Genomic DNA, 24109 nt, shown 5'->3' with positions numbered 1-24109 from the left:
CATGTGCAGGACGGGAATAGCAGAGCTCATCCTATGCGACATTTTAAAAGAATCGGGAGACAGCTGCCACCCGACCCAGAGAGGAAACGGAGCAGATGCTCTCCCAGTAAAAGGCCTGGAGAGTTGGCAAATAAAGAGGAATGTAACTGACTGGAGTATTTGCACGTCTGTCTTAGAGGCAAGGTTCTTAATTAACTGAAAATATTTCCATTTAGTATTCAATGACATTCTAAAATCATCTTGAAAAACTACCAGAAATGTTTTTATTCACCTTGAATAGCCACTGAAGTTGTTTCTAATAACTCATTTTAACATCCTCTGATCAATCATTTAATGATTCTAGTTCCTTGCAGGAACTTATGTACAGACCTTCACTTAAGCACTAAAAAGAATGGGGAACGAACAGATCCGGGTGAGGCCGGTGGAGGGCATCTGAAGAAAGACCTCAGGTGCCACTTGGTAAGAAAACTACACTTACAATGTTTGGCATGAAAATACAGTTTAATTTCAATTCTTGTTTTGTGCAATTGGACGTTTCACCCACAGTTTTTTCGTATGAAATACTGATTCTTACTTGCAAGGATGGGCTAAGGCAGTCTCGTAGTATTTCCTGATGATTTGGCTCCTGAACTATTTCAAAAATCTGCTTTCTCTCCTGGGAAGGGTGGGCTGGGGACAGGATGTGGGCGAGCAGTCTCCCCAGCTGCATGCGGAAGGTATCCTTACAAGACCACACGATCTTCGCCCACTGCTGCTTGGAACCACTGGGTTTACTTGAACCCTAAAACCGAAACAGAAATGAATTAGGATCTGACTTTTAAAGTAATAATATACTAACCTCAACACAGTCCGAACCAGTTTTATTCTAGGTTTCTAAATACAGTCTAAATTAGAAAGACATACACAACCGTACAACAGTGTTTAAAAGAGGTGGGCGTACACCTTTGTTCAAATAACCAAAAGGTGGAAGCAATCCAAATGCCCACTGAGGATGGACGGATAAAAAACGTGAGAACCCAGGAATTGACCAGCTGTAGAGAAGAAGGAACTCTTATCTTTTCCAACAGCATGGAGGGACTTGGAGATTATTATGCTAAGTGACATAGTCAGTCAGAGAAAGACAAACACCACATGACCTCACTTAGATGTGAGATCTCATGAACAAAATAAACTGATGAACAAAATAGATCCAGAGGCATGCATGCATGGAGCAGACCGACAGCTGTCAGAGGGGAGGGCCACAAGGGGACTGGATGACAAAATGAAGGGATTAGCCAAAGAACATACTAGTCTATGCATAGCCCACAGGCACAGACAACGGTGAGGTGTGATGGCCAGAGGGAAGGGGGCTACGTGGATGTGGGCAAAGCGGGGGGGATGGGGACATCTGCAATAGTGTCAGCAATAAAAACAAAGTAAAAAAAAAAGCTCTACTCTTTTTGTGTGAATAAACATGCCCCATTTAATTAATTTACTTACAACAGATACTTTGAATCCTTCTATGAGGTATGTCAGTATTTCCTTCTGAAATGGATTGAAAACGGAAATCTGTTCACGATGACTATTTTCTTCAGAAATTTCAGTCTGGGAAGCTGAGGTCTTGCTCTGAGTGGCATTTTCTGGAGTACTCAAAATGGCAACAACATCTGGATTAAACTCTGAATTTAAAAAAAGAATAAAAAATCAGTTAAATCACCGGCACCTAGCCATTACAAATGTAATGATGCTGGTAAAAATACTCTATGTAATTACTGATTCAGTTGTCATGATATAAACGTGTAAGTGTATTACTTGAATACATAGAGAAAATGATCTCACTTAAAACAGTGTCAAAATTTAAACGCATATAAGCCATGCAATTCTAAATTAAAGATTTACTTTACTAATGAAGATGAACTAAACTATGAAATCATTAAAGCCATGAGGTTCTTGGACCAATCACACATGATGCTTACAGCAGGTGGACGTGCAGAGCGGTTTCTCTCGCATGCTACCCATTCAATGTGGTGCCAGGGAGAACAGTGGGTCAGTTTCAGAGTTAGCCTGAGGGCCAGGTGCCCCAAATATAAATTAGAAAAGTCTTTTAAAAAAGATATTGTATTGCCCTAGCTGCTTTGGCTCAGTGGATAGAGCGTTGGCCTGCGGACTGAAGGGTCCTGGGTTCGATTCCCGGTTAGTACTCATGCCTGGGTTGTAGGCTTGATCCCCAGTGTGGGGCGTGCAGGAGGCAGCTGATCAATGATTCTCTCATCATTGATGTTTCCATCTCTCTCTCCCTCGCCCTCTCTGAAATCAATAAAAATATATATATTTTTTAAAAAATCTTGAATGTATTGTTTTTCTAGTGATGTGTATTTTTTTCCTGCCTTCTTGGGATTATTTGAACATTTTTTTTTTTTTTAGAATCTCATTTTGACTTATCTATAGTGCTTCTGAGTGTATTTCTTCACACAGCTTTTAGTGGCTGCTCTAGATGTTACATTATATGTGTAACATAGAATAACACTCACCTTGGTAAATAAGTCTGTTAACCGCCAGCACGATGAGTCTCTGCAGCCTCTGCACCAGCTCGGCCTCGCTCGCCTGCACCGGGCTCTCCTGGCTCATCCTCCGCTGTATCATCACGTGAAGTTCATCGCTCGCCACCGAGCGCATGCGCATCAGAAAGGGGTCCGTGTGGGCAAGGGGACATTTCCAAGGACCTTCAAATGTATCAATTAAAACAGCAGATGCCAGAGTTAACAAGATCCGAGAAGCTAGTTTTGCTGCAACTTTCTGATCATCAGAACATGAAAAGATCTCATTTAATACAAAGTTAATTTGCACAAAGGAAAGAGTGATTAAGAGAAAGTGGTGCTTCCCCTCTTTGAAGAAGTGCGACAGTACTTCTGATTCAGAATCCTAAGTAAGGACGCGGAAGCAGGTGGCCTAGCTGAGGAGGGTGGCTATCGTTTGGCAAAATTTGAGTTTCCTGAAAAACTCCAAGAATTAGAAGGGCACATACAAGCAGTTCAGAATGTTTTGACAAAGTATTTTCCAATACTGTCGCACTTCCTCGTATTCTAAAATCATCAACAGATTTATCAAGCACATTGTGTTTTAGTAAGAACATTACTATTTCCGGATGATTGCCACGGCTGAACTTGATAAAATAGTTTTGAAAGTGTATATAGTGACAGCAGAAATCAGTCAAATGAAGGTGAGGAGATCAGAAAGGTGAGTATCATTCCAGTGATTTGCTTTGAACGATCTGCTGCATATGTGTCGCTTGAATTCAATCCCAAGAGCATTTCCCGGGAAACGTTTCCCCAGGTGGACAGGAGACCTGGCATTCAGCAGCGTTACTGCACCTGCTCCGAGAGGTGCCACCCAGGGAGCGGATCCGGGAGAGCCTGGGGGGGAGGAGTCTCGCCTGAACGCAGGGGAGGAGGAGGGCATCGGGAGGTGACCATAGGAACGAAAATGGCGCCTCGGGAGGTGAGGAAGAGCGCAGCCCTTCACCGGAATTGAACCTTTGTTTGAGATTATGAAAACACAGATCAATTTCCATAAAGAGCCTCTAGAAACACTACTTACACATGACTAAAATATGATAAGTTCTAATGACTCCCCCTGTAAGATATTTAAATATTTTAATAGCATTTTAGATTGTCTACTCTTTTAGGTAATTGGTATTTTTAGTTATTACATTTTGGTGGGTAGAGTCACCTTTGAGACAAAAAATGAAGCAAATAAAAAAATGTATATTGCTGCCCTGTTTATAATAGCAAAAACAGAAAAGTAAAAAAGCAATAACACCTTTGTTGATTGGTAAAAGTTAGGAAAGATGGTCACGGCAAATCAATATAACAGATTATGCACTTGTTAAACAAGGCATATCTGTGTATTCTTTCTATACATATGTCTATGGAAAGATGTCTACCACACAGAGGGGAGGAACCGGTGCCTTGTTCCCTGGGTGCTGGGATGAGTGGAAGCACATGCCCAGCAGTCAGACTGATATGGGGCTAACCTGGCAGTGGTGCCCAGGAGTCAGACAGACACGGGGCTAACCTGGCAGTGGGACAGCAGCTTCCTTCTCTTCTCCGGACCAGCCTGGCTTCCTCTGGCCTCAGCTCCCTCCCGTGAGCCGTCCCCTCTGCCTGGGACACCCGCCTTCTGACCTCTCCCTTCCTGACTCCTTTCTGTCCTTTATGACAATAAATCTCACCTCCTCACACACTTCCCCGCCTCCTGATGGAAAGCGGGCTGCCCTGATATAGTCTCGCTCCTACCCCTGCATTTCTCCACCTTTTATCATCTCTGCAAGGGCAGATGCTGTGTCTGCTTTCTAAGTTATTGCATCTTCAACACTGAACGCTGTGCTTAGCACGCGGCAGGTGCTCCAGAGGAAATTACATGGGAACAGCACAGAGAAGAAAGCAGTGAGCGGCTTCTTCTGGGAGGAACACTTCCTCACACTTTACAGCCTAAGTTTCTAAACTGATAGTGTTTAAACATGTGAATGGCAGGGAACACATGACAGCCCGGCAGCCTACACTTCATCATTACTAAAATGCATTTCAACACTCACCAGCAATGCTCTTCCGCTTGGGAAAGACCGCGTGCTGGGGAGAAGGTGCCTGGAAGCACTCGGTGAAGCTGTCTGAGTCGTGGTTCGCGGTGGTCCTTATGAACTCCATGGCGGCCCGGAGGACTCGGAACTGCAGCGCCACGGCCATGCCTGAAAACGCAGGCACCACAATGTCTGCAAGCTACGTGGTTGTCAACTCTGATTTTTATATTTACACGGTATCTAAACTGTCTATATTTTATCAGAATTAAACATTTTAAATCAGCCCCGGCTGGTTTGGCTCAGTGGAGAGAGCGTTGGCCTGCAGACTGAAGGGTCCCAGGTTCGATTCCGGTGAAGGGCACATGCCCAGGTTGTGGGCTCCATCCCAAGTGGGGGGGCATGCAGGAGGCAGCCGATCAATGATTCTCTCTCAACATTGATGTTTCTCTCTCTCTCTCTCTCCCTTCCTCTCTGAAATCAATAAAAATATATTTAAAAAAATTTTTAAATCAACATGGGTTCTTGATGGTAGTAAACATTTTAAAATTGTCTTTAAAAGCAATTTTAAAGCAAATTTCCAAATGGTCACTATAAAATACCATCCCACACATTTACTTCATTTTATATAACTGCTTTAAGGAACAAACTTTTTAATAAATAAGGTAAAAGTTTAACCAGAAATTCTCACATTTTTGTTTCATATTCTCTTTAATATTTGCCATTAAAGCAAACTAAAGGGCATTATTATTCAACATAAGCCTTTTAATTCTACTTGGTAAGAAAAATCAGTGGCTTCTTTTAATATGTTGCCAGCTACTAATTACAGAGGCATTACTTTTTATTTTTATTTTTACTCCTTAAAAAGGCTTCTTTTTAGAGCTGTTAGATATCATCACATAAACTTTCAGCAAAACAGTTTCCAAGAGGAAAGAGCTTAGGTTCAAATAAGCTTTTTGGCTACTATACAACTGCCCCCAAACTCCATAAAGCTGAACCTTACTTTGTGTCCTCTTGTTCTTGCTGTTTTGAAGATACCCAAGCAACACAATGAGGTCTTCGATCACTCTGAAATACTGGGGGCCCGAGGAGCTGCAAGCGTGAATTGTGACAGCTACGAGAAGTTGCTGTATATCGCAAGCAAGCAACTTGTATTCATTCAAAGGAATGCTAAAGAAAAAGAAAAAGCACTTAAGGCAGAGAGAACGGTTAATTCTGTTCCGCCAGCATGCATTCACTCGCTACTGACCCACGCTCACCCTGTGGCAGGCAACACGACTTGTGGGCTGGAAACAGACATGTGAGGACACACACTGACTCCAGTCAAAAGCTGTCTCACAGAGAACCAGGCAAGTAAAGAGATAAATGTAAAGGGTGGTAAGTGTAAAAACACAGGTTACACGCTAGCTGGTTTGGCTCAGTGGACAGAGCATCGACCTGCGGACTGAAGGGTCCCGGGTTCGATTCCAGTCAAGGGCAAATGCCCGGGTTGTGGACTCGATCCCCAGTGGGGGGCGTGCAGGAGGCAGCCCATCAATGATTCTCTCTCATTATTGATGTTTTTCTCTCTCTCTCCCTCTCCCTTCCTCTCTGAAATCAATAAAAATATATTTAAGAAAACAAGCAAAAAACCCCAAAAAACAGATTAACAGAGGCTACTATGGGAACAGATAGGCAGGTTCTGAGCCCACACCAAAGGCAGAGAGTTGGTAGTTATGAACAGGAACATTCTGAGAAGGCCTCTCAGAGATGAACTTGGATAACTAACCTCTCTGAATCTCACTTACACACATTAGCTGCGTGGTCGTCAAGTGACTATTTCCCTAATCCTCAAGGTCCTGTTCCTGATGGCATAATAACGTTTATAAGACTATAGTGGAAGCTTGGTAATATACAGGGCGGGGCCAAAGTAGGTTTACAGTTGTATGTGCCACAGTTTATTACAGTATTATTATTTCTTAATTATTGTATTATTTTCCATAGGAACAAAACTTACTTTTACAACTTGTCTTCAGGTTCTAAACACCTAAAAAGTCATATAAATATCTTCTTATAAAAAACTTTGTTGAAAATGATGGAAACTATGTCCCCTCCACATTTAATCTTACTTAATGTTTTATCAGAAAAAAATTCTTTGAAAGTATTATGGAAAACCAGATGCTTTAATGTAACCTATTACTGAAATTCTCCATTTCTGAAATATTTATCAGGCGTAGCTTCAAATGATGATTTAAAACTTACTTCTTTTCCAATCCGTTCAGGGCTGCTACTGTGTTACACAGCACGTAGAGAAGACCATTATCCAACAACATGTCTGCTACCTTCGAACACGAATTTAATATTTGGAGAAGAAGTAGCAGAGCATTATGCAGGAGCGTGTTGTCATACAGAGAGGTCTCAATTAGTCCCAGGACAGGAATGACAGCCCACTTCTGAAAAAGGCCCAGGTTTCTCACATCTTCCTGATCAAACCTATAATAAATCATACACAGGTAAGAGCACATAGAAGCAATTAACCACGAAAGAAGGGAAAGTGATTGCAATATGGACTGTTTTGTTAACCTGATTTTGAGGCTATAAAATAAATTTGTGGAACATGGATTGTTCATCTTTTTTTAGATTATAAACCCCTCCAAAAATAAGATAAAGGGTGTTGTTAGAAGTCTGTCCTGTACAAATGAAACACAGAAACGATTTCATAGTTTTAATTGACTCACTTCAATTCATCCATCGGCCCCTTAGTTATCTAGATAACAAGTGCAGAGGGAAATAATAATCATGTTACATGGTATTTGACAGACACGAGCTAGTAAACTGAGGTCTAGCAAAAAGTCTTGACCTCTTGTCCCATACGATCTGCCTCAGTCACAGAGGGAGACTATTCAAGCATTTTGTGCCCATTTTCCTTATCTGCTTATCTGTCAAATATGGGTGGTGAGATCTACCCACTTCTTCTCAAGGGTGTTGTGAGAATCAAATGAGATAACGCAGAATCGCTCTGAAAGAGCCCAAAGCTGTGCACAAATGAAAAGCACCGCTCTCCTGACTGCAATAAGGCAAGTCTGCAAGGCCTGATTGGTCTACTGAATAATCCTATAATAAAGAGCTAATATGCTAATTAGACCAAACAGCCAAACAACCTTCCTGACAAAGCCAGGGCTGCAAGGGCCTGCTGAGGCTTCGAGGGCTGAGCCCCTTGCACAAATTTCATGCATCAGGCCTCTAGTAATAACAATAATAATAATGAGACACTCATTTCTATCATAGACAGAAATCGCAGTTTAACTTTCCTGCTAAACTCCTGGTTTGGAAGAAAGTGTTTTTGTTTTGGGGCTTGTTTGCTGATCTTTCAGCATTGCCCCAGGTCAGAGCTCAGCATCAGTGCCCCAGGGGTTCCAGGCGAGGGGCTGGCTCCGCCCCCAGACAACCTGAAGGCGAGGGTGGGAGGGGCCTCTCCAGGGATCCTGGCATCTGCTGCTGAGATCACACAGGGCCTGTCTGTTAGGGACCTCCCCCTGTGAACACTGAGGCCTAATCCTCACTCTCACTTTCTTTCCTTAGATACAGATTCACCCGTCTACTCTCTAGCTAGTGAATGAAATACAAAGGAAGACCAAGGACTTTTGTTAAGAGAGAGTTTCTTAGATTTTACATTTAGGACAAAGGACCCTCAATTGCAATGGAGGGAAGAACCCACGTACTCGTCATCAGGGCCAATGTGTCGACCGAAGAACATTTCTACGAAGCAGTCCAACAGCTCCGGAGTCGCCCGGTGCAGGTACAGCTGGTTGGCCAGCAAGGAAAAGCCACGATTCTTCAGAAACTTATCTTTCTGTTCCTTAGATGCTCTATTAAAATACACATCTAACAGCTAAGGGGAAAATTAGGACAAGTTAAAGAATGTATTAAGACTTTACGTAGCGTATACACATCAGACAGTTATTGCCCTTGTAAGTTGCCGTTTAATTTCATGTTATAGAACATAGAAAGCTAAGAACAATGCCATCTCCAGAGCAAAAGGGGACGAGCTTTGTCTCTGATGGCTACAGAATGCTAACGATGACTCCACCTTGGAGACCTTAATGCTTTTTAGCTGAACATGACACCTGGTGGGCTGGCCGCCTTCGTCAAGTGCACGTAGAATGTCTGTGCCCAATTCTGAAGGGAAAATGTCAGCGCGCAGCTTTGCGCTCTCTGCCGGCCCCTAGGTGTGCAACGCCTAGACCGTTTCTAGACGTCTTGCACATTACTCACCCTAAGCACAGGCCTCCATCCCACCCTCCCCAGCATCTTAGACATGACATGTGTGAAACCAAATTAATCATTTGCCTCCCAAACTCACTTCTTCCATGGATCCGTGCTCAGAGCCCAGGAGCCCACCTCCTGGCCGCCAGGGCTAACCTGTTCTTGCCCTGCCCCCCTGTGTCATTACAAGGCGCCTGTGTCAGGAACCCGTCCCTCCCCCGGGCCCCTGTGCCCCTCTCGCAGAGAATGCTGCCGTGCCCCCCCACCCCAGTGACCCCCTCACAGTGGGACAGGCTCTGCTTCCCACACACTCCTCTTACCTGAATGACTCCTCGCTGGATGGCAGGGGAGGGGTGGTTCACCAGGACCAGCAGCACCTCGGCCTGAATGAGCTTGTCCATCACGTCCTCGAGCATCGCGTCGGGCAGGATGAGGAGCACCCCACTGAGGAGCTCGTACAGCCCACAGCAGATGGGGACCAGAGCGTCCTCAGTGACCCTGCAACAGACCAGACACACCCACTAACACAGCGTCACGGAGACCAGGGCACGGCGACTTCCGTAAGAATGTGATGAGTGCAGTCATGAGCTGCTTAGCGACGGGAGGCGTTCTGAGAAATGCATCGTTAGTGGTTCCATCCTGTGCCATCACAGATTCTCTCTCATCAGTGATGCACTTACACGCACCTGGATGGTGCAGCCCACCACCGTCTAGGTCAGTGATGGTGAACCTTTTGAAATCGGCGTGTCAGCATTTTGAAAAACCCTAACTTAACTCTGGTGCCGTGTCACATATAGAAATTTTTTGATATTTGCCACCATAGTAAAACAAAGACATATATTTTTGATATTTATTTTATATATTTAAATGCCATTTAACAAAGAAAAATCAACCAAAAAAAATGAGTTCGCGTGTCACCTCTGACACGCGTGTCATAGGTTCGCCATCACTGGTCTAGGTGATCCCTTATTGCCTAAAATGTCGTGATGTGGAACATTCATAATGTTAACATTTGAAAATGTTTCCTGATTTAACTGAGATTCACAAATTTACCATCAGGTTTGTCACCGGTACTTTTAGGCATACAGTTTCCTAAACACTCTTCTATCCTACACCTGTGAAGTCCAATACCAAAGCCACTTGTGCACAGCCAGTTCCCAGCCACATAATGAAGACGTTTCTAGAAGCATAGAATTCTTAAGAGAATAGTGAAACATGTGGAGAGGGAGGGCTTGCAGACACGTGTGATACCTGGGAGTGTGTGCGGTGCGGAGGTAGTTGGGCTCATAACCCGGAGAGAAGGCCAGGCTGGCCCAGTCCTCAGCGCTCCTGTCGACCAGGCTGGGCCAGCGGCGCATGGGGACAGACCCGCTCTGCGAGGGGAAGGCCAGCCCCAGGCTCGCCACGGTGCTCTGGCTGCGCTGGAATGAGGCCAGTCCCCGCAGGTCGTCGGGGCGGCGTGGGTAGGACGCGTCCCCAGGGCCATCACCATCCGCTCTGGACTCTGCCTCCAACTCCTTCTGATCGACGCCGACCCCCGGACACTCTGGGGTTCCTCTGGGGACGCCAGCCACGGAGGCTGGTCGGGGAAGGCCAGCGTCCCCCTCACACACAGCCTCTGCGGACTCGCAGCTGCTGATGGACGCCTCCTCCTCGCCCTGCTTCAACGTCTCTGAGCTCCCGGGGGAGTTCCACTGCTCAGGCTGGGGAGCCACAGGGCTGCCTGCAGCACTCGGTACCCTGTTAAGGCCCCCGTCCGAGCCTCCAGCCAGTGTCCGGGGTGGCACGAGGGAGGACGTGGGGAGCACGGGCAGGCTTCTGGAACGCCGCAGGCTGGCCCCCGTCCGAGGGGGAATGCTGCCGGAGGAGCTGTGTCCTGGGAAGAGAGGAGAGAAATGCTACCTAAACACCTGGCCGGGCTCCTGCAGGAGGCAACCCATCCATGTGTCTCTCACATCGATGTTTTTCTCTGTTTCTCCCTCTCTCTCTAAAAATCAATGGAAAAATATCCTCGAGTGAGGATTAACAAAAAAAAGAATCCAGATAGGTCAACGTTCCTAGTAACTGATGTTTAAATTCCTCAGTGCCTGAATTTTTTTTCTTTTAACTGTTCTTTATTAAAATCTTCTAAAAATGTATGTCTTTTCCCATCTACTTAACAAAATACAGTATTAACTGAATGAGCCAAAATCATGAGGACGGACGACTCTATGCAGTGAAGTTAGGTGAAACGTAACCCCCCGCATCACTAGGACAGTCTGGGGAAGTGGAAGGAGTGGGCTTTGCAGCTGCACCTGGATTCCAGTGACAGTTCTGTGATTAGGGGGCGGGGTCACCACAGAACTCTATGACTGCTGGTTTCTGCACATTAGAGTGAGGGTGTGGAATGCTCTATGTGAAGGTTGCTTTAAGGATGAAGTGAGATCATATCGGCTATGCAGCCCGAGACAACACTTGGGAGGGGAGGTTTCAGTAAAAGCAAGGCCTCAGGTGGGTGCACGGCCAGTTTCCAGCCAGGACACACCCTGATTTTCTCTCTAACAGCGGAGATGAGCAGACTGTTGGGGTAAATGAGGAAGCAGCAGAGGGAATTCTGAACACAGAGAAGTTACAGGGCAGCCGGCATGAGCGGCCAGCACAGGGGAGACCTGGTAATGGCAGGCCCTCAACGGCACTTTCTCAGCAGCTTCGGCAGCGTGAGGACGTGAGGACGTGAGGATGGTGAGACAGGCAAGCGCAGGGTTTCAGGTCAGGAACACAAAGGCCAGGAGGGCAAGCAGCTGAAGGCGGGGTCAAGGAAGCTGCCGACTAAAGGGATCTGGGCTGGACAAGGAAAACAGGCAGGAGGCAGGTGGGAGGGCGACAGAGAAACCAGCCAGGAGCCTGCTACGGGGAGGGGGCGCCCCTGCTGCTGCAGGTCAGGGACAGACACGCGCACCTGGCAGGTCAGGTGGAGGGAAAGGTCCCAGGAGCAAGGAGCGTGAGGCTGGGAACCGATGGCCACTCTCACGGCGAGTGAGGGCCTCTGGAGTGATGAGCTCGGGTAGGAGGGGGGAGTAGGCCCCACCGAGCTCTGAGGACAGTGGGAGGTGAGTCAGAAGCTAAAGACAAATGCCCGTGAGAAGAGGGACAGAGCTGCAGATCAAGGTGGCCTGAGCCCATCCGCCCCCAGGCTCTCCTGAGCATGGAAAGAGGGAAATGGATTCCTGAACACATTCTAACACTTCCATTTGTTTAGTCGGAACATCAGGTGGTGCTGTAGTGATGAAACAGGAATCTGCCTCTACTCAGAACTGAACGGGGTTGTCCTTTCATTCTCATTGTTCCTACCTTCGGGCGGGGACGCGGTGAAGCCAGAGGGACTGATCAGCATCAGCCCCGGGCGGGGGCCGGCCCTCCCTCCGCTGCTGGAGTGCCTCAGGGACACGATCGAGTCCACTTTCTCCTGGAAGATCTTGCCATCTAGAGTCGGAAAATACACACACGTTGAGACAGCAACATTTTTAAGGACAAAACAAACATTTAACTTTAAAAGCAAATCTTACGACAACCTTTTATGAAAATACAAAAGATGTTCAAAGTGAAAAATACAGCACACTTTATACTAATGCACATCTGACCTGTGAGCACTGGACAATTTCTCACGATAGCTTTGCAAGACTACTACTTTCCTTGTGTACTTCGTTATTTCTATAGGTGGACAGCGAATTTATTCACTTTTTATGTTAATCTGATCTAAGGAGACTGCTCATCTCTCCATTCACTGAGGAAAGGACTCTTTCTTATATTTTTATATCAAAATGCTCTTCAGCCGAAGCCGGTATGGCTCAGTGGATAGCGCGTCGGCCTGGGGACTGAAGGGTCCCGGGTTCGATTCCGGTCAAGGGCATGTACCTTGGTTGCGGGCACATCCCTAGTAGGGGGCGTGCAGGAGGCAGCTGATAGATGTTTCTCTCTCATCGATGTTTCTAACTATCCCTCTCCCTTCCTCTCTGTAAAAAATCAATAAAATATATTTTTTTAAAAAATGCTCTTTAAGGCCCCAAATGACTACAAAATTGATAGCTGCAGCTTCATCCTCCTTTCTGAGTTTCCTACTTGTACATTCCAGGCTGGATTTCTTAACTGCAACACAAACAGGACAAATCTAAACCTAATGGTCTTTCTGCCCTGACTTCACTCCCATTCTATTCTCTGGTGGGTGGAAGCCCCCACTTCCCATGCAGAAGCTGGAGCCACCTGGACCACTGCCTTCCTTCACCCACATCCAGGCACGCTCCAGACTCAGGGACTTCAGTTCCCGTTTCCTGAACTCTCCCCGCGCCCCACACAGTGCTATACGCAGGCTCTTAGCACCTCCGACCTGGGTTATGTCACGGATTCTAAATGACGGACAGTGGTCGCCCGCATGTCCTCATGGCTACCCGCTCTCTCCATCAAATGCCGCCCCTGCTTAATGCCTGCCAGGGCTCTCTGCTGCCTCCTGACCTCCCCGGGCAAGAGAGAGTCTACGAGAACCTCCATGATCTGGCCCCAGACCCTCTGCAGCCTTTTCCTTACGTTACACTTCAGCCACCTGTTCTTCCAGCTCCCTGTCCAGCTGTCTGCTGTCCTGGGAGGCCCTTCCCTTCCACTCCTGGTCACCCTCAGGAACACCCCCTCCATGCTCCCTCTGTGCTACCATCAATAGACTAGTGTACGGCAGCCTTCCACACCACGTAACTACCTGTTTATGACTCTCCCCGCTTCTAGGCTGCGCGGTCCTTAGGGACGGGACCATATTTTACTCATCTTTGCGATGACTCTGCCCCCTGACCTTGAGGGCACGTTCATCACTAAGTGTGCATTGAACCTGATGCATCAATGTGCCTGATTGCTCCTGGATTTTCACTGCTGCTGAATCGTTTATTCATTTCTTACCTTCCTGAAAGTGGCTGTGTAACAACCGCTTTTCCTCCCTAGAGTTACTACCTAGCTTTCCCCAGGCCTGGGCTTGCTCCCTTTCTCACCACATCACATCTTCTGAGTGCTTCTCAACATCTATGAGCCCACCTTCCTTTCATGCCGATCCCTCTCTCTCCCGCCCGCCCAATGGCATTATTGCCAACAGTTCTCGCCTTCGCCTCCTCTCTCCACCTTCTTCGGTCTCATCTACGCTTGGAGCTTCGACTCACCTCTGGGTGGGTGGTCTCTCTTTCCTGAGTTTGCTGCAGTAAGTGACTTCTACCAGATCTTTTTGCTCGACAGACACAACAAAACAAAACCCTCCAACGAGCCCTAACTACGATGCTACCAGTTCCAATTCTTACATCCAAAGACTCAGTGAATACGCCCTTAGAGAAAAAATAAACGATGGTCCCAAACTACATTTATATTTACATTTCTCACTACTCCTTTATAGACCCCCTATACTTTGTTCTCTATTTTTCCTTCCTATTGTCCCTCCCTTTATGTCATTCTCTTCACCTGGAATGCTAACTCTCGCATCTGCCTATCAAATTCTACCCAAATTCCTCAGTGTCCGATGTGTGAGCTATTCACTCTTCTCGCCCACGGCTGCCGGCAGTTCCCTCGCTCCTCTGAGATCACGCAGGTCTTCCGTGGTATCTACGAGGTACTCACCGAGGACTGTCTCCTACTGTAGTTGTCTGAGTTATGCCTCCTCTCTTGGCATTTAAGCTCTCTGAGGGCAGAGACCATGCCTGCTTCATTTCACAGCCCTCTGCCCCGTCCCAACCAGGTGTAAGTAGCAGTTTCTACCACACAGCGGCCATTCAATGGATATCAACACACGTGGATGAAGTGGGAAGAAAAAACAAGAATGGAGACAGCCAAGGTCTAACAACAATGATCATACCTACCTATGTGCAAAGAAAAGTAGAAGTTTGTTGGGTTGTGACAAATGTAAGTATTAGTAGGAGGGTGAACTGCTAAAAGGAAATTGAAGATAATTGTCAATAATTCCAAATCTGGAGGAGATCCAAGGACTTCTGCTATAATTTTCACAAATGATCTACAAACCTCTCGGGGCATGGAGGTAAGCTGCCCCTCTTTGTGTTCCTGAAAAAATAAAAACCAAACTCTCTTTAGATTTATGGTGAACTGTCAACTTCACTTCCATTTTTCATTTAAGCAAGATACTCCTTTCAAGATAGAACTGTGTCGAGTTACCTCTCTGGTCTGACCATCTCCACCATTACATTGAGTTGCCATTTCTCAATTCAAGCAATTCTGCTATTACAACCATGAAAACCAGCGGCGATGTCACTCCAGCCCATGATCCTGGGGCTGGGAAAGCAGCCCAGCATCCCCACCAGGCACGCAGGCTGCCCCGGTTTGCATTCGGCGCCTCCGCTCATGCTGGGTGGCCTTGGGCAGAGTGGCTAACTCCAGCATTTTAGAAATAATACGGGAGTGAGACTGTATATTGAAATATCCAAATTCATGTGTCACTTTTCTGACATGGAAAGACTGAAGAAAAGCTTCACCGTCAGATAAACTCACTGCACGTTGGCCGACACGTTTCTAAATGGAAACATGTTTACAAGCAGGCGACTGGGAGGACCAGTGATGTGGACACGGCTCATAAATATTCAGTCAGCGAGGGGCCCCCCTTGTGTGTGCCGGGCACCGGGGTTAGTGTGATCGACCCTGGCCCCAGGGGGTTTACAGGAGGAAATAAACCGCGATGTCATCATCGACATCAAACTAACAAATCACACATGAGCAGAGTGAGAGCAAGTGGAGAGAGGGGAAGGGCAGGTTGCATTGTTATTTAAGAATGTGGACCAGGGTTCACTTAGCAATCATCGCGCCTCAGGTAAACCTCATTGGCTACGATGCTGCCACTGTGCAAAGCTGGGAACAAGTTAAACTTTCACTATTTGACGGTCAAGAGATTACACAATTACTCTTATAGCCAACATAACGAAGCATCTCAGAAACTCAGCAGTTGTTCCTCTTTTGTTTGTAACTGAGTTAGGAATAACGACAGTGTGAAGGTCAAACTATAAGAGGCAGGGGTTGGAAAACTCCCGGACTATTTGCTGAAAGAAGGGCACCAGGAAAGGAGGAAAATTCCATTGACAAGAACTTGAGCCCATAGTACTGGGGGTCACTAAACAGAAGTCACTGCAAAAGACACCTCCCAGAGTAAAGCTACGGGAAAGTACCTGCAGAACCTGACAAGTCAGCAGGAAGTGATGAACGGCTCGCGCTCGCAGCAGCTGCTTGACATTGAACATCTGCTGCGGGTGGTCTGCCCGGATGAGCACTTCCAGGGCCGCCAGCAGCGCCTCCCACACACCTGGCTGCGAACACACACCGACAATGATGTTGAGAAGATGTTCTTCTCTGCATAGAATAAATCCCAAGAGAGCTCACTCTTTGAAAATACTACCCATCCTTGAATGCTGTAAAAAGGTTGATGGTCTAGAGCACCTCAGGTCATACTGCATGCAATGTCACCTCACACCCAAGAGTGGCCACTATCAAAACAACAACCACCCTCACACAGAAAACAACATTGTTGGCGAGCAGAGCAACTGGAACCCCTGCATGTTGTTGGTGGGCTGGTAAAATGGTGCTGCTCTCACTGAAGAGAGCAGGGAGAGTCCTCAAAAATGAACAACAGAAGCACCACCTGATTCCGCAACCCCACTTCTGGGTTTACATATTCAAACAGAAAGAAAACAGGGTCCGGCAGAGGCATCTGCACGCCCAGCTCACTGCAGCGTTGTGCACAGTCGCTGAGATGTGGGAGCAACCACACGCCCAGCGACCGGTGGACGGATAGAGAAAATGTGGTCCCCACACACCCTGGGCCACTCTTCAGTCTTAAAAAGGGAAGAAATCAAGCCAGAAGCTGCAACATGGAACGTGAAGACATAATGTTAAGGGAGACAAGCCAGTCACACAAAGATATGGAGTAATTCCACTTCAATGAAGTATCTCAAGTGATCAAACTCATAGAAGGAGAAGGTAGGATGGTGGTTGCAGGGACAGGGGAGGGAGAAATGCGTAGAGCGTCAGCCAAGCACACAAGAAGGCTCTAGGTGCAGGTACCACTGCGTGCACGGGGTGCTTAGCACTAAGAGGGCACATCCCCGCCGTGTGTTGTCACCGTAAGGCGTAAGCACGTGCCTCTGCTTTCCTCCAGACCTTCCAGTCGAGCAGCAGCTCCTCGAGCAGTTTGACATCTTGGATGAGAGCCTTCGACTCCACATCTAACGTGAACTCTCCGTTCTCATCGACATAAAGAATCTCTTCACCACAGCAACCTTCCAGGAGGGTCTATGGAAAATTCGCACCAACACAGGATGCATTAATGATCGATTCATCCCAAAATTCAACAGGAACATTAAGCTTTCAACCTTAGCAATCATAACATTAAATTCAAAGGAAAACTGCTGAATAATTCAAAATTTCATAAAGTATCTTCAGTTTTTTTTTTGCAAACAACACAAATAATTAAAAAAAAAACACACACACAAAATTCTAAGTATCTGTATACGATTACTCAGTTTTTGTTTTTGTTTTTATTGTTTTATTGCTTATGATTACTCAGTTTTAAACATGGAATAAAATAAACCACATTCTGCTTTTATTTTTTAAATTCAGTAAGTCTGTTAGGCGACCAAACCTTTCCACCAAAGTGGCCAAGATCCATGCCACTACGTTTAGATCCCGACAATCTGAAGAGTTGGGGGCTGGGGCCCAGGGAGGCAGCGCCCTTAGCTTTAGCACTAGGCCCTCAGAGAGAAAGGCAACTGCTTTAGCTAGGAAGGGATGTGAGTGCATGATGGCAGCTGGATCGTGTAAGAGCTAACATGGCTTTAAAACAAGAACTCTACAGCAGCGTGGCCTCAGGGGAAGTTACCACTCCTGTCAGGAGAACCATGGGAGCGGAGCAACCACAGTGCCTGAGGGTCTCCATTCCACACCTGGAGGTGAGGGGCCCCCTAGAGACATCTCCGAGCTCATGCAGACCTACCATCCCACAAAGTTTTTTCTCTCTTACTCTTCTAAAATGTCTTAGATAAAATAAAAATGTAATTATTGAAATGACCGAACAAAACCAGAGAGTACCTTAGTTTGATTAAATGTGTGCTATTGCGATGCCTTCATCTCTTCAGGAATAACTGAAACACGAGTTGGGAGACTTCAGGAAGAGAGAAGACCCCTCACTGCACAGGACACCATGAGAATCAACTCTACGAGGACGTACCTTCAGGATGTGAAAGCCAACAGTGCATTTTGGTTTGATCAGCACCTGATGAATCATGGAGAGCCCATGGCAGTTCTCTAGCTCCTGTATTCTCTGCTGGTTGTACCTAATTAGCGAGAGTATAACTCGCAGTGCTAATGCTTGCGTTTCTTCACAGCTACTGAGTTCCACAACCTAAAAAAAAGGATAGGTTTTTTTCAGATTTGTTGAGAGTAAAAATTTAACATGTCACTATCTACCATTACGTGATTAATCCATCAGTTTCGTTTCAAAGTTTATTTTTTATTGCTCATACTCTGTAATTATTTAAGACTTATAAATAAACAAAACTGGAAGACAAACTCTACGCCATTTAGTCTCTAAAATGACAAATAAACTAAAACAACTAACAACCTTACAAGTCAGTGGCATTTTGAAATTACACAAGCTATAAAAATACATCACAAAATGACGAGGAGTTAAATGAAGAACTTTTACTTTTAAAACACTAAGGGAAATCTTCAACCAGATGTTAGGTGCAAAAAAAAAAAAACAGTCTGAAAAAGGCAAAAGAGGGGGGGAAAAAGATAGCTTAGGGTATGGCGAGTCAATTGCTAACAAAATATTTATAAAAACACTAATAATAACAAACACTGATATGGTCCCTTATTACAAAATTAAGAAAAAATGATTCCATTAAAGAAAGAAAGCCAGGCAGGGAGACTGTGGAAATGTGATTATGTTGCAGAAGTTATACTTGGGATAAGATTCTGAAGATGGGAGATGCTCAGAGTTGCTTCAGTTAGACAAGGATACGAGTGCCCGGGAGGCAGAGATGGCTCATAGCAAAGAGAGGTCTGGGCCCCTGCTCTGGATTCCGCCATCCCTGCAACAGTCAGTGACACTGCGGACTGCCTAACTGCCCCAGGAAAGGCACTCGCTGCCTCAGACGACTGCATGAAACATAACCAAGCAATTTATGCTAATATAGCACTCAGCGCGTGAGTCAAACTTTTTATATTTCTCCTCTTTAAAAAAAACTTCAAACTCAAATAAATTATTTTTTATACTTATTTGTTGCCCCTTGGGTTTTCCCCACATATCTGCAAGTTTCAAGGGAAAAACAAGTTTCAGAAGCCTTATTTTAAAGAGTACATTTCTTCTGTATTGTCACTACAGCATGCGTTTCTATCTCTCAGGCCATTTTAATCTTATAATTTAACATTCAATTATTTTAATTACATTTTGGGATAAAGGAAAACTTCTAAAATCTTCATGAATTAAAAGATTAACCATGTGTGGCAGAAAGCTTGATGACACATTAAATAATGTGAGATTTTTTAAAAACTATGTCTTTATTGATTTTAGAGAGAGAGGGGAGGAGAGAGAGAGAAACATCAATGTGAGAGAGAAACATCCATCGGCTGCCTCCCGAACATGCCCCAACCAGGGATGGAACCTGCACCCTGGGCATGTGCCCTGACTGTGAATCAAATCCCAACCTTTCGGTGCACGGGAGGGCGCTCCAACCAGCTGAGCCACACTGGCGAGAGCGTGTGACTTTTTTAACCTTAAAAGTGTAACATAGGTGATGTATAGTTTGTTTGTTTTTTGTAATCAGAAAGAAACCCTAACATTTATCAGTCATAGGAAGTTTCTCTGTAGGTGAAACGAAAAGCAATGACTCCTACCCTGGCGAAGAGAAAGACGAAGATCCCGGTGCCCCCGATCTCGTGCAGGACGCCCTGGAGAGTCTCACAGTGAGCGGGCCGCAGGCTCCTCAGCTGGTGGGGTTCCAGCGAGACGCTCTGCACGTCCTTCGAGCTGAAGGGCCTCTGGGAGAGCGGGGCTCTCGCCTGGCCTTTAAGTCTAATGACCGGCTCGTAGATGGTGTACTGAGCAGGGCAGCTCGATGTGTAGACAACCGAAAGGCTTTCCTGAAACACAAACAGTTTCCCTCAGAAGGAAGCAAAGCTTAGGAAGTTATCAAATAGCAAGTAAACCCTCCAAAGTAAAAGACACCCAGCAAATCTTTTCTTTCTTTAAAGAGACAGACACACGAAACAAGGTGAACGTGAGCCACAAGGCGGCCCCCCCAGAGGAACAGGTGTGGGCTTAGTGACCAACAGTGAAAACACAGCAGAGCTGAGGTTCCAGCTTTGATCATTTTAGAATGAACATGAAATTATACTTACTATTCCCACTGACAACAGCTAATGCTATACCACACCCATTGCATGCCCACGCCAGCCACTGCTCTACCAACGTAAATATTAACCGATCTTTTCAACCTCATGAGATGGGAATTTGGGATCAATGTATGTAATTCTTTTCCTTTCAGTTTGCTCCTGGGCTTGAATTTAAAGATAACTACAAACATGCAATATACAGATGATGTATTATGGAATTATATTTGAAATCTATGTAATTTTATTAACCAATGTCACTTCAATCAACTTAATAAAATTTAAAAAATAAAAGTGACTAAGATCAGAGATTGCTTTATATGAGAATAAAGTCCCGGACCATCAGCCCACCTAACTAAAACCCAATAGAACTTTCAGTATTTCTCCCATACAGAGAGGAATTTCGAACAGCTTCTGGCTCCGTTACCTGACCCACTGGCCATATACCCCAGGACCCCCCAGTGGATCCCTGAAATCACGGACAGTACTGAGCCCTATATGCACTGTGTTTTTTCTTATACATACGTTTCTCTGATAAAGTTTAATTTATAATTAGGCTCAGTGAGAGAATAACAACAATAATAAAACAGAACACAACAACATACTGTAGTAAACATACATATGTATAGTTACTATAAAGTTAAACATAAAATGAAAACTTACAATTAAGAGACCAATGTCCACATCTTTCTTGGTCATAAAAAGCTCTCTGATTTGGTCACACTGCAAAATGTCTTTATTGATGTATTTGGAGTAGTCACTCGCAGGCGTGCCGTGTTTACAGGGCATGATGGAGGTGTGGCTGGGTCCGCAAGCATAGAGGTAGAAGGCCTCTTGGGAACCAACCTTAGCCCCTGAATAGCAGAAAGATACAGGTACTGATTCAAAACATTCCAAGCAGGATTTTCCACAAAAAGCAAGAAAACAACAATTTTTTATGCCAGATTCTTTTAGTTGTTTATTGTATCTTATAAAATTGACTAAAGCCTCAATTTCCAAATTGATGGAAGATGAATTAATATATATAAAGTTAGCTCTTGATAAAATTAAATAATGAAGTTTCTATTTGCTCCTTAAACTAGAAAACAGGGTGGTTTTTGTTTTATTTTTTCAATAAATGGAAAGTATACCTAAGTAAATTCCTTTTTAAAATGAAATGATTTGATATCTTTATTCCTTCCATCCATCTATTCAATAAACACTGTCTGAATGCTATTATGTGTCAGGTTTAGTGATATATTTTCTTAAATCATATATTTCTTTTCCCTAAATTTTGGTATTTTTATAGAATATACTGAAATTATAGAAGAGGCAACCATTCCAAGTTTACCTGTCACAATACTGCATTTTCTAGGATTACCAAATAAAGTTGATTTAAGATAAGCTTCTTTTTTTTAAAATATATTTTTATTGATTTTTTACAGAGAGGAAGGGAGAGAGATAGAGAGTCAGAAACATCCAATGTGAGAGAAAACATCGACCAGCTGCCTCCTGCACACCTGCTCCTGGGGGATGTGCCCGCAACCAAGGTACATGCCCTTGACCCAGAATCGAACCTGGGACCTTTCAGTCCGCATACTGCATTTTCTAGGATTACCAAATAAAGTTGATTTAAGATAAGCTTCTTTTTTGGGGGGTAGTGAGTAGGATGTGTACCGCTGCATTAAATGCACATCTCAATTATAAGAAACACCAGAAGCCCAGTGCGCGAAATCGCGTGGCACCGCCCACCCGCGCCAGCGTCAAGTCCCTGCCGGCACCCACACACTCAGTCTCCTGGTGACCAGTCTTTGGTCGTTCTGCTGTGACGGCGTCACGACCACAGGGTTTTTATGATTGAGATTTAGATTATAAAAATGTTAAAATATTTTAAAAGTCATTTTGAAATCTAGGAAATACAGTACTTATTAAGTACAAGTAAAGAAAGAGTGATTAATATTTTATCCAGGATAATTTACTTAGTTTAATACATGTTAACGGAAAGAAAAATTAGGAAACACTTTGAAGGGGAAAATGTACCGTTGAAGAGGAGCAAATTTCCCAGGTGCCATTTTCCAGCCAACGGCAAAAACTCCTCTTGGGATGATAAACTGTGGCCGATCATGCAGAATGTCTTATTGCTATCTGATGACAAACTTGTTTTTCTTGGAAGCATAAAATCCAAAGTAACATCAGGTTTCCTACAGTAAAACAGAGTTAGAGCAATCACTTCAGTGAGGACTAAGTACTAAGTACTTTTAAAGCATGAGGTTGTTTAATAATGGGAAATGCTTGAACAACCTCCTGTGTTCAGTATCAAACAGGTAACGGGAGAAAGACAACTAACTCTGTTGTCTCTAAGGTGCTGGCTGCCCACAAGCCCCGGAAACGGGAGCAGAATGGAGGTGCCTGAGGATCGGGCCCCAGGCCACGGGAAGGGACCTGACTTTTGCTGCAAGTTTTCTGAGCCACGTGACTTCTGCACTCTCACAACCCAACCACCTGCCCCGAATTTTACCAAGACGTCTCCCATTTTGGTAAACAACTCCTAACGTCTCAGGTCCTCCTCTGAGGCCTTCAAAGATTCAGGAAAAAACAGTATCACTTCTTCAGGTTTTGCCCTGACTCGCCACTGAAATGCCAGTGTTTTTTTGCATTTTCTGGTGTGTTTTTTCAATGCTAAGTCATCATGGAGCTTTTGATTCATCTCTTGTTTTTGCAGGAATCCTTTCAGGAAGAGATAAAACTAAGGCTTTCTCATCAAGACCCTTGTTGGGGGGACTTCATCATCTATTTGAGACTTAGGGTGCCAGGCTCCACCCCTATCGTAGGAATGTTTTAAACTCGACATGAAGATAATGAAGGTCACTTCTAAATGCAAAGTGTGTGCCTAAGATAAAGACTTAGAATAAACTAATCTGGTTAGTTCTTAATGAGAAATGATACTTTGGTATACATTTATTTTAAAACCTTCCCTAAGGCTTTGTGTTCCATGTTTAACATGAATGTATCTGTTTATAGGAATGCTTTTTAATAAAGGAAATGAGCTACCTTCTTTTTTTAATTGAAGTTTAAATAACATAACATTAGAGATAACTTCCATCACCGCCTCTCTCTGGAACCAAATAAATGGCTGTGACTGGAACACTACTGACACCTAGTGGCAGTGTGACAATGATCAATGCAACATGAATCAAACAAATATTAAGTATTTACTATGTACCATATTTTCCTATAAGATTTGTGTGCTGTTAATCAAATATAAGTTAATAGAAAATAAGTTGTTTTTCAATGTTATATTATTAAAATGGCCTCTTAAAATGTACTATTTGTAGAAATCATTCTATGTTAGTTCTGAAAGTGATAAAGGCAGTCCCAAATTTCAATCAACAGAATAATATATGTGTCCTTGGTCACTTGCTCATTGCTTGGTGAACAGATCAAATCATTAACTTGTATCAAATGGCAAAAAAGCTCCTTCAAGGTGATGCAGAAATAAGTGGGCTTATATTTTTCTCTAGTCATTCTGATTTCATTTGAATCCCTGATTTTAATTTAGGTATTAAAGCCTTATTGGTCAATTAAAATAATCCTTCCAGGCTAATTTTATAATATATGGGCTTGAAGGACAAAACTATAGTGCCTTGATGTAATATATATTCCACATAAATGTCTAAATGTCCAAATTTCTGTATTGCTCCCCTAAACCCAGATATTAATTTCCAACAATGACTTCTATGGGAAATTACTTTTGAATGGAAGTGATAAACAGGAAAATATCTGACTCTGACCTAGGTTCCTCTGCTAACATAGGAATTGGATCTGTAGTGTTCCATACGTTGTTTTAGAAGCTATCACAGACTGACCTTAAAATTGTAACTGAGGTTAACAAGTATTTACTAAAACTGTTTCATACCTCTGTCCAGAGACCCACATGGAGAT

At 44.5% G+C, this 24109-nt stretch overlaps 1 protein-coding gene and 1 pseudogene across 1 annotated transcript in view; both read right to left on the bottom strand.

Moving 5' to 3' along the window:
• LOC102422439 (lysosomal-trafficking regulator-like) overlaps positions 1-24106 on the bottom strand; it is a gene marked incomplete at its 5' end in the record, with an annotated part of 44983 nt that extends 20877 nt beyond the window's left edge. Inside the window, 19 exons of the mRNA XM_023745768.1 lie at positions 575-781; positions 1480-1658; positions 2511-2702; positions 3351-3512; positions 4574-4723; positions 5556-5722; positions 6794-7024; positions 8254-8423; positions 9118-9295; positions 10049-10673; positions 12128-12259; positions 14659-14857; positions 15970-16107; positions 16940-17089; positions 18024-18197; positions 19694-19939; positions 20852-21042; positions 22208-22368; positions 24084-24106. Coding sequence (XP_023601536.1) covers positions 575-781; positions 1480-1658; positions 2511-2702; positions 3351-3512; positions 4574-4723; positions 5556-5722; positions 6794-7024; positions 8254-8423; positions 9118-9295; positions 10049-10673; positions 12128-12259; positions 14659-14857; positions 15970-16107; positions 16940-17089; positions 18024-18197; positions 19694-19939; positions 20852-21042; positions 22208-22368; positions 24084-24106 — 3675 coding nt within the window. The remainder of the gene's footprint in view (positions 1-574; positions 782-1479; positions 1659-2510; positions 2703-3350; positions 3513-4573; positions 4724-5555; positions 5723-6793; positions 7025-8253; positions 8424-9117; positions 9296-10048; positions 10674-12127; positions 12260-14658; positions 14858-15969; positions 16108-16939; positions 17090-18023; positions 18198-19693; positions 19940-20851; positions 21043-22207; positions 22369-24083) is intronic.
• On the bottom strand, positions 15488-15657 carry LOC111823592 (annotated as a pseudogene).
• Positions 24107-24109: the final 3 nt, after the last annotated feature.

This window comes from Myotis lucifugus, unplaced genomic scaffold (genome assembly GCF_000147115.1).
Source record: "Myotis lucifugus unplaced genomic scaffold, Myoluc2.0 scaffold_578, whole genome shotgun sequence".
Classification (NCBI taxonomy): domain Eukaryota; kingdom Metazoa; phylum Chordata; class Mammalia; order Chiroptera; family Vespertilionidae; genus Myotis; species Myotis lucifugus.
This window is presented reverse-complemented; position numbering and strand designations above follow the sequence as displayed.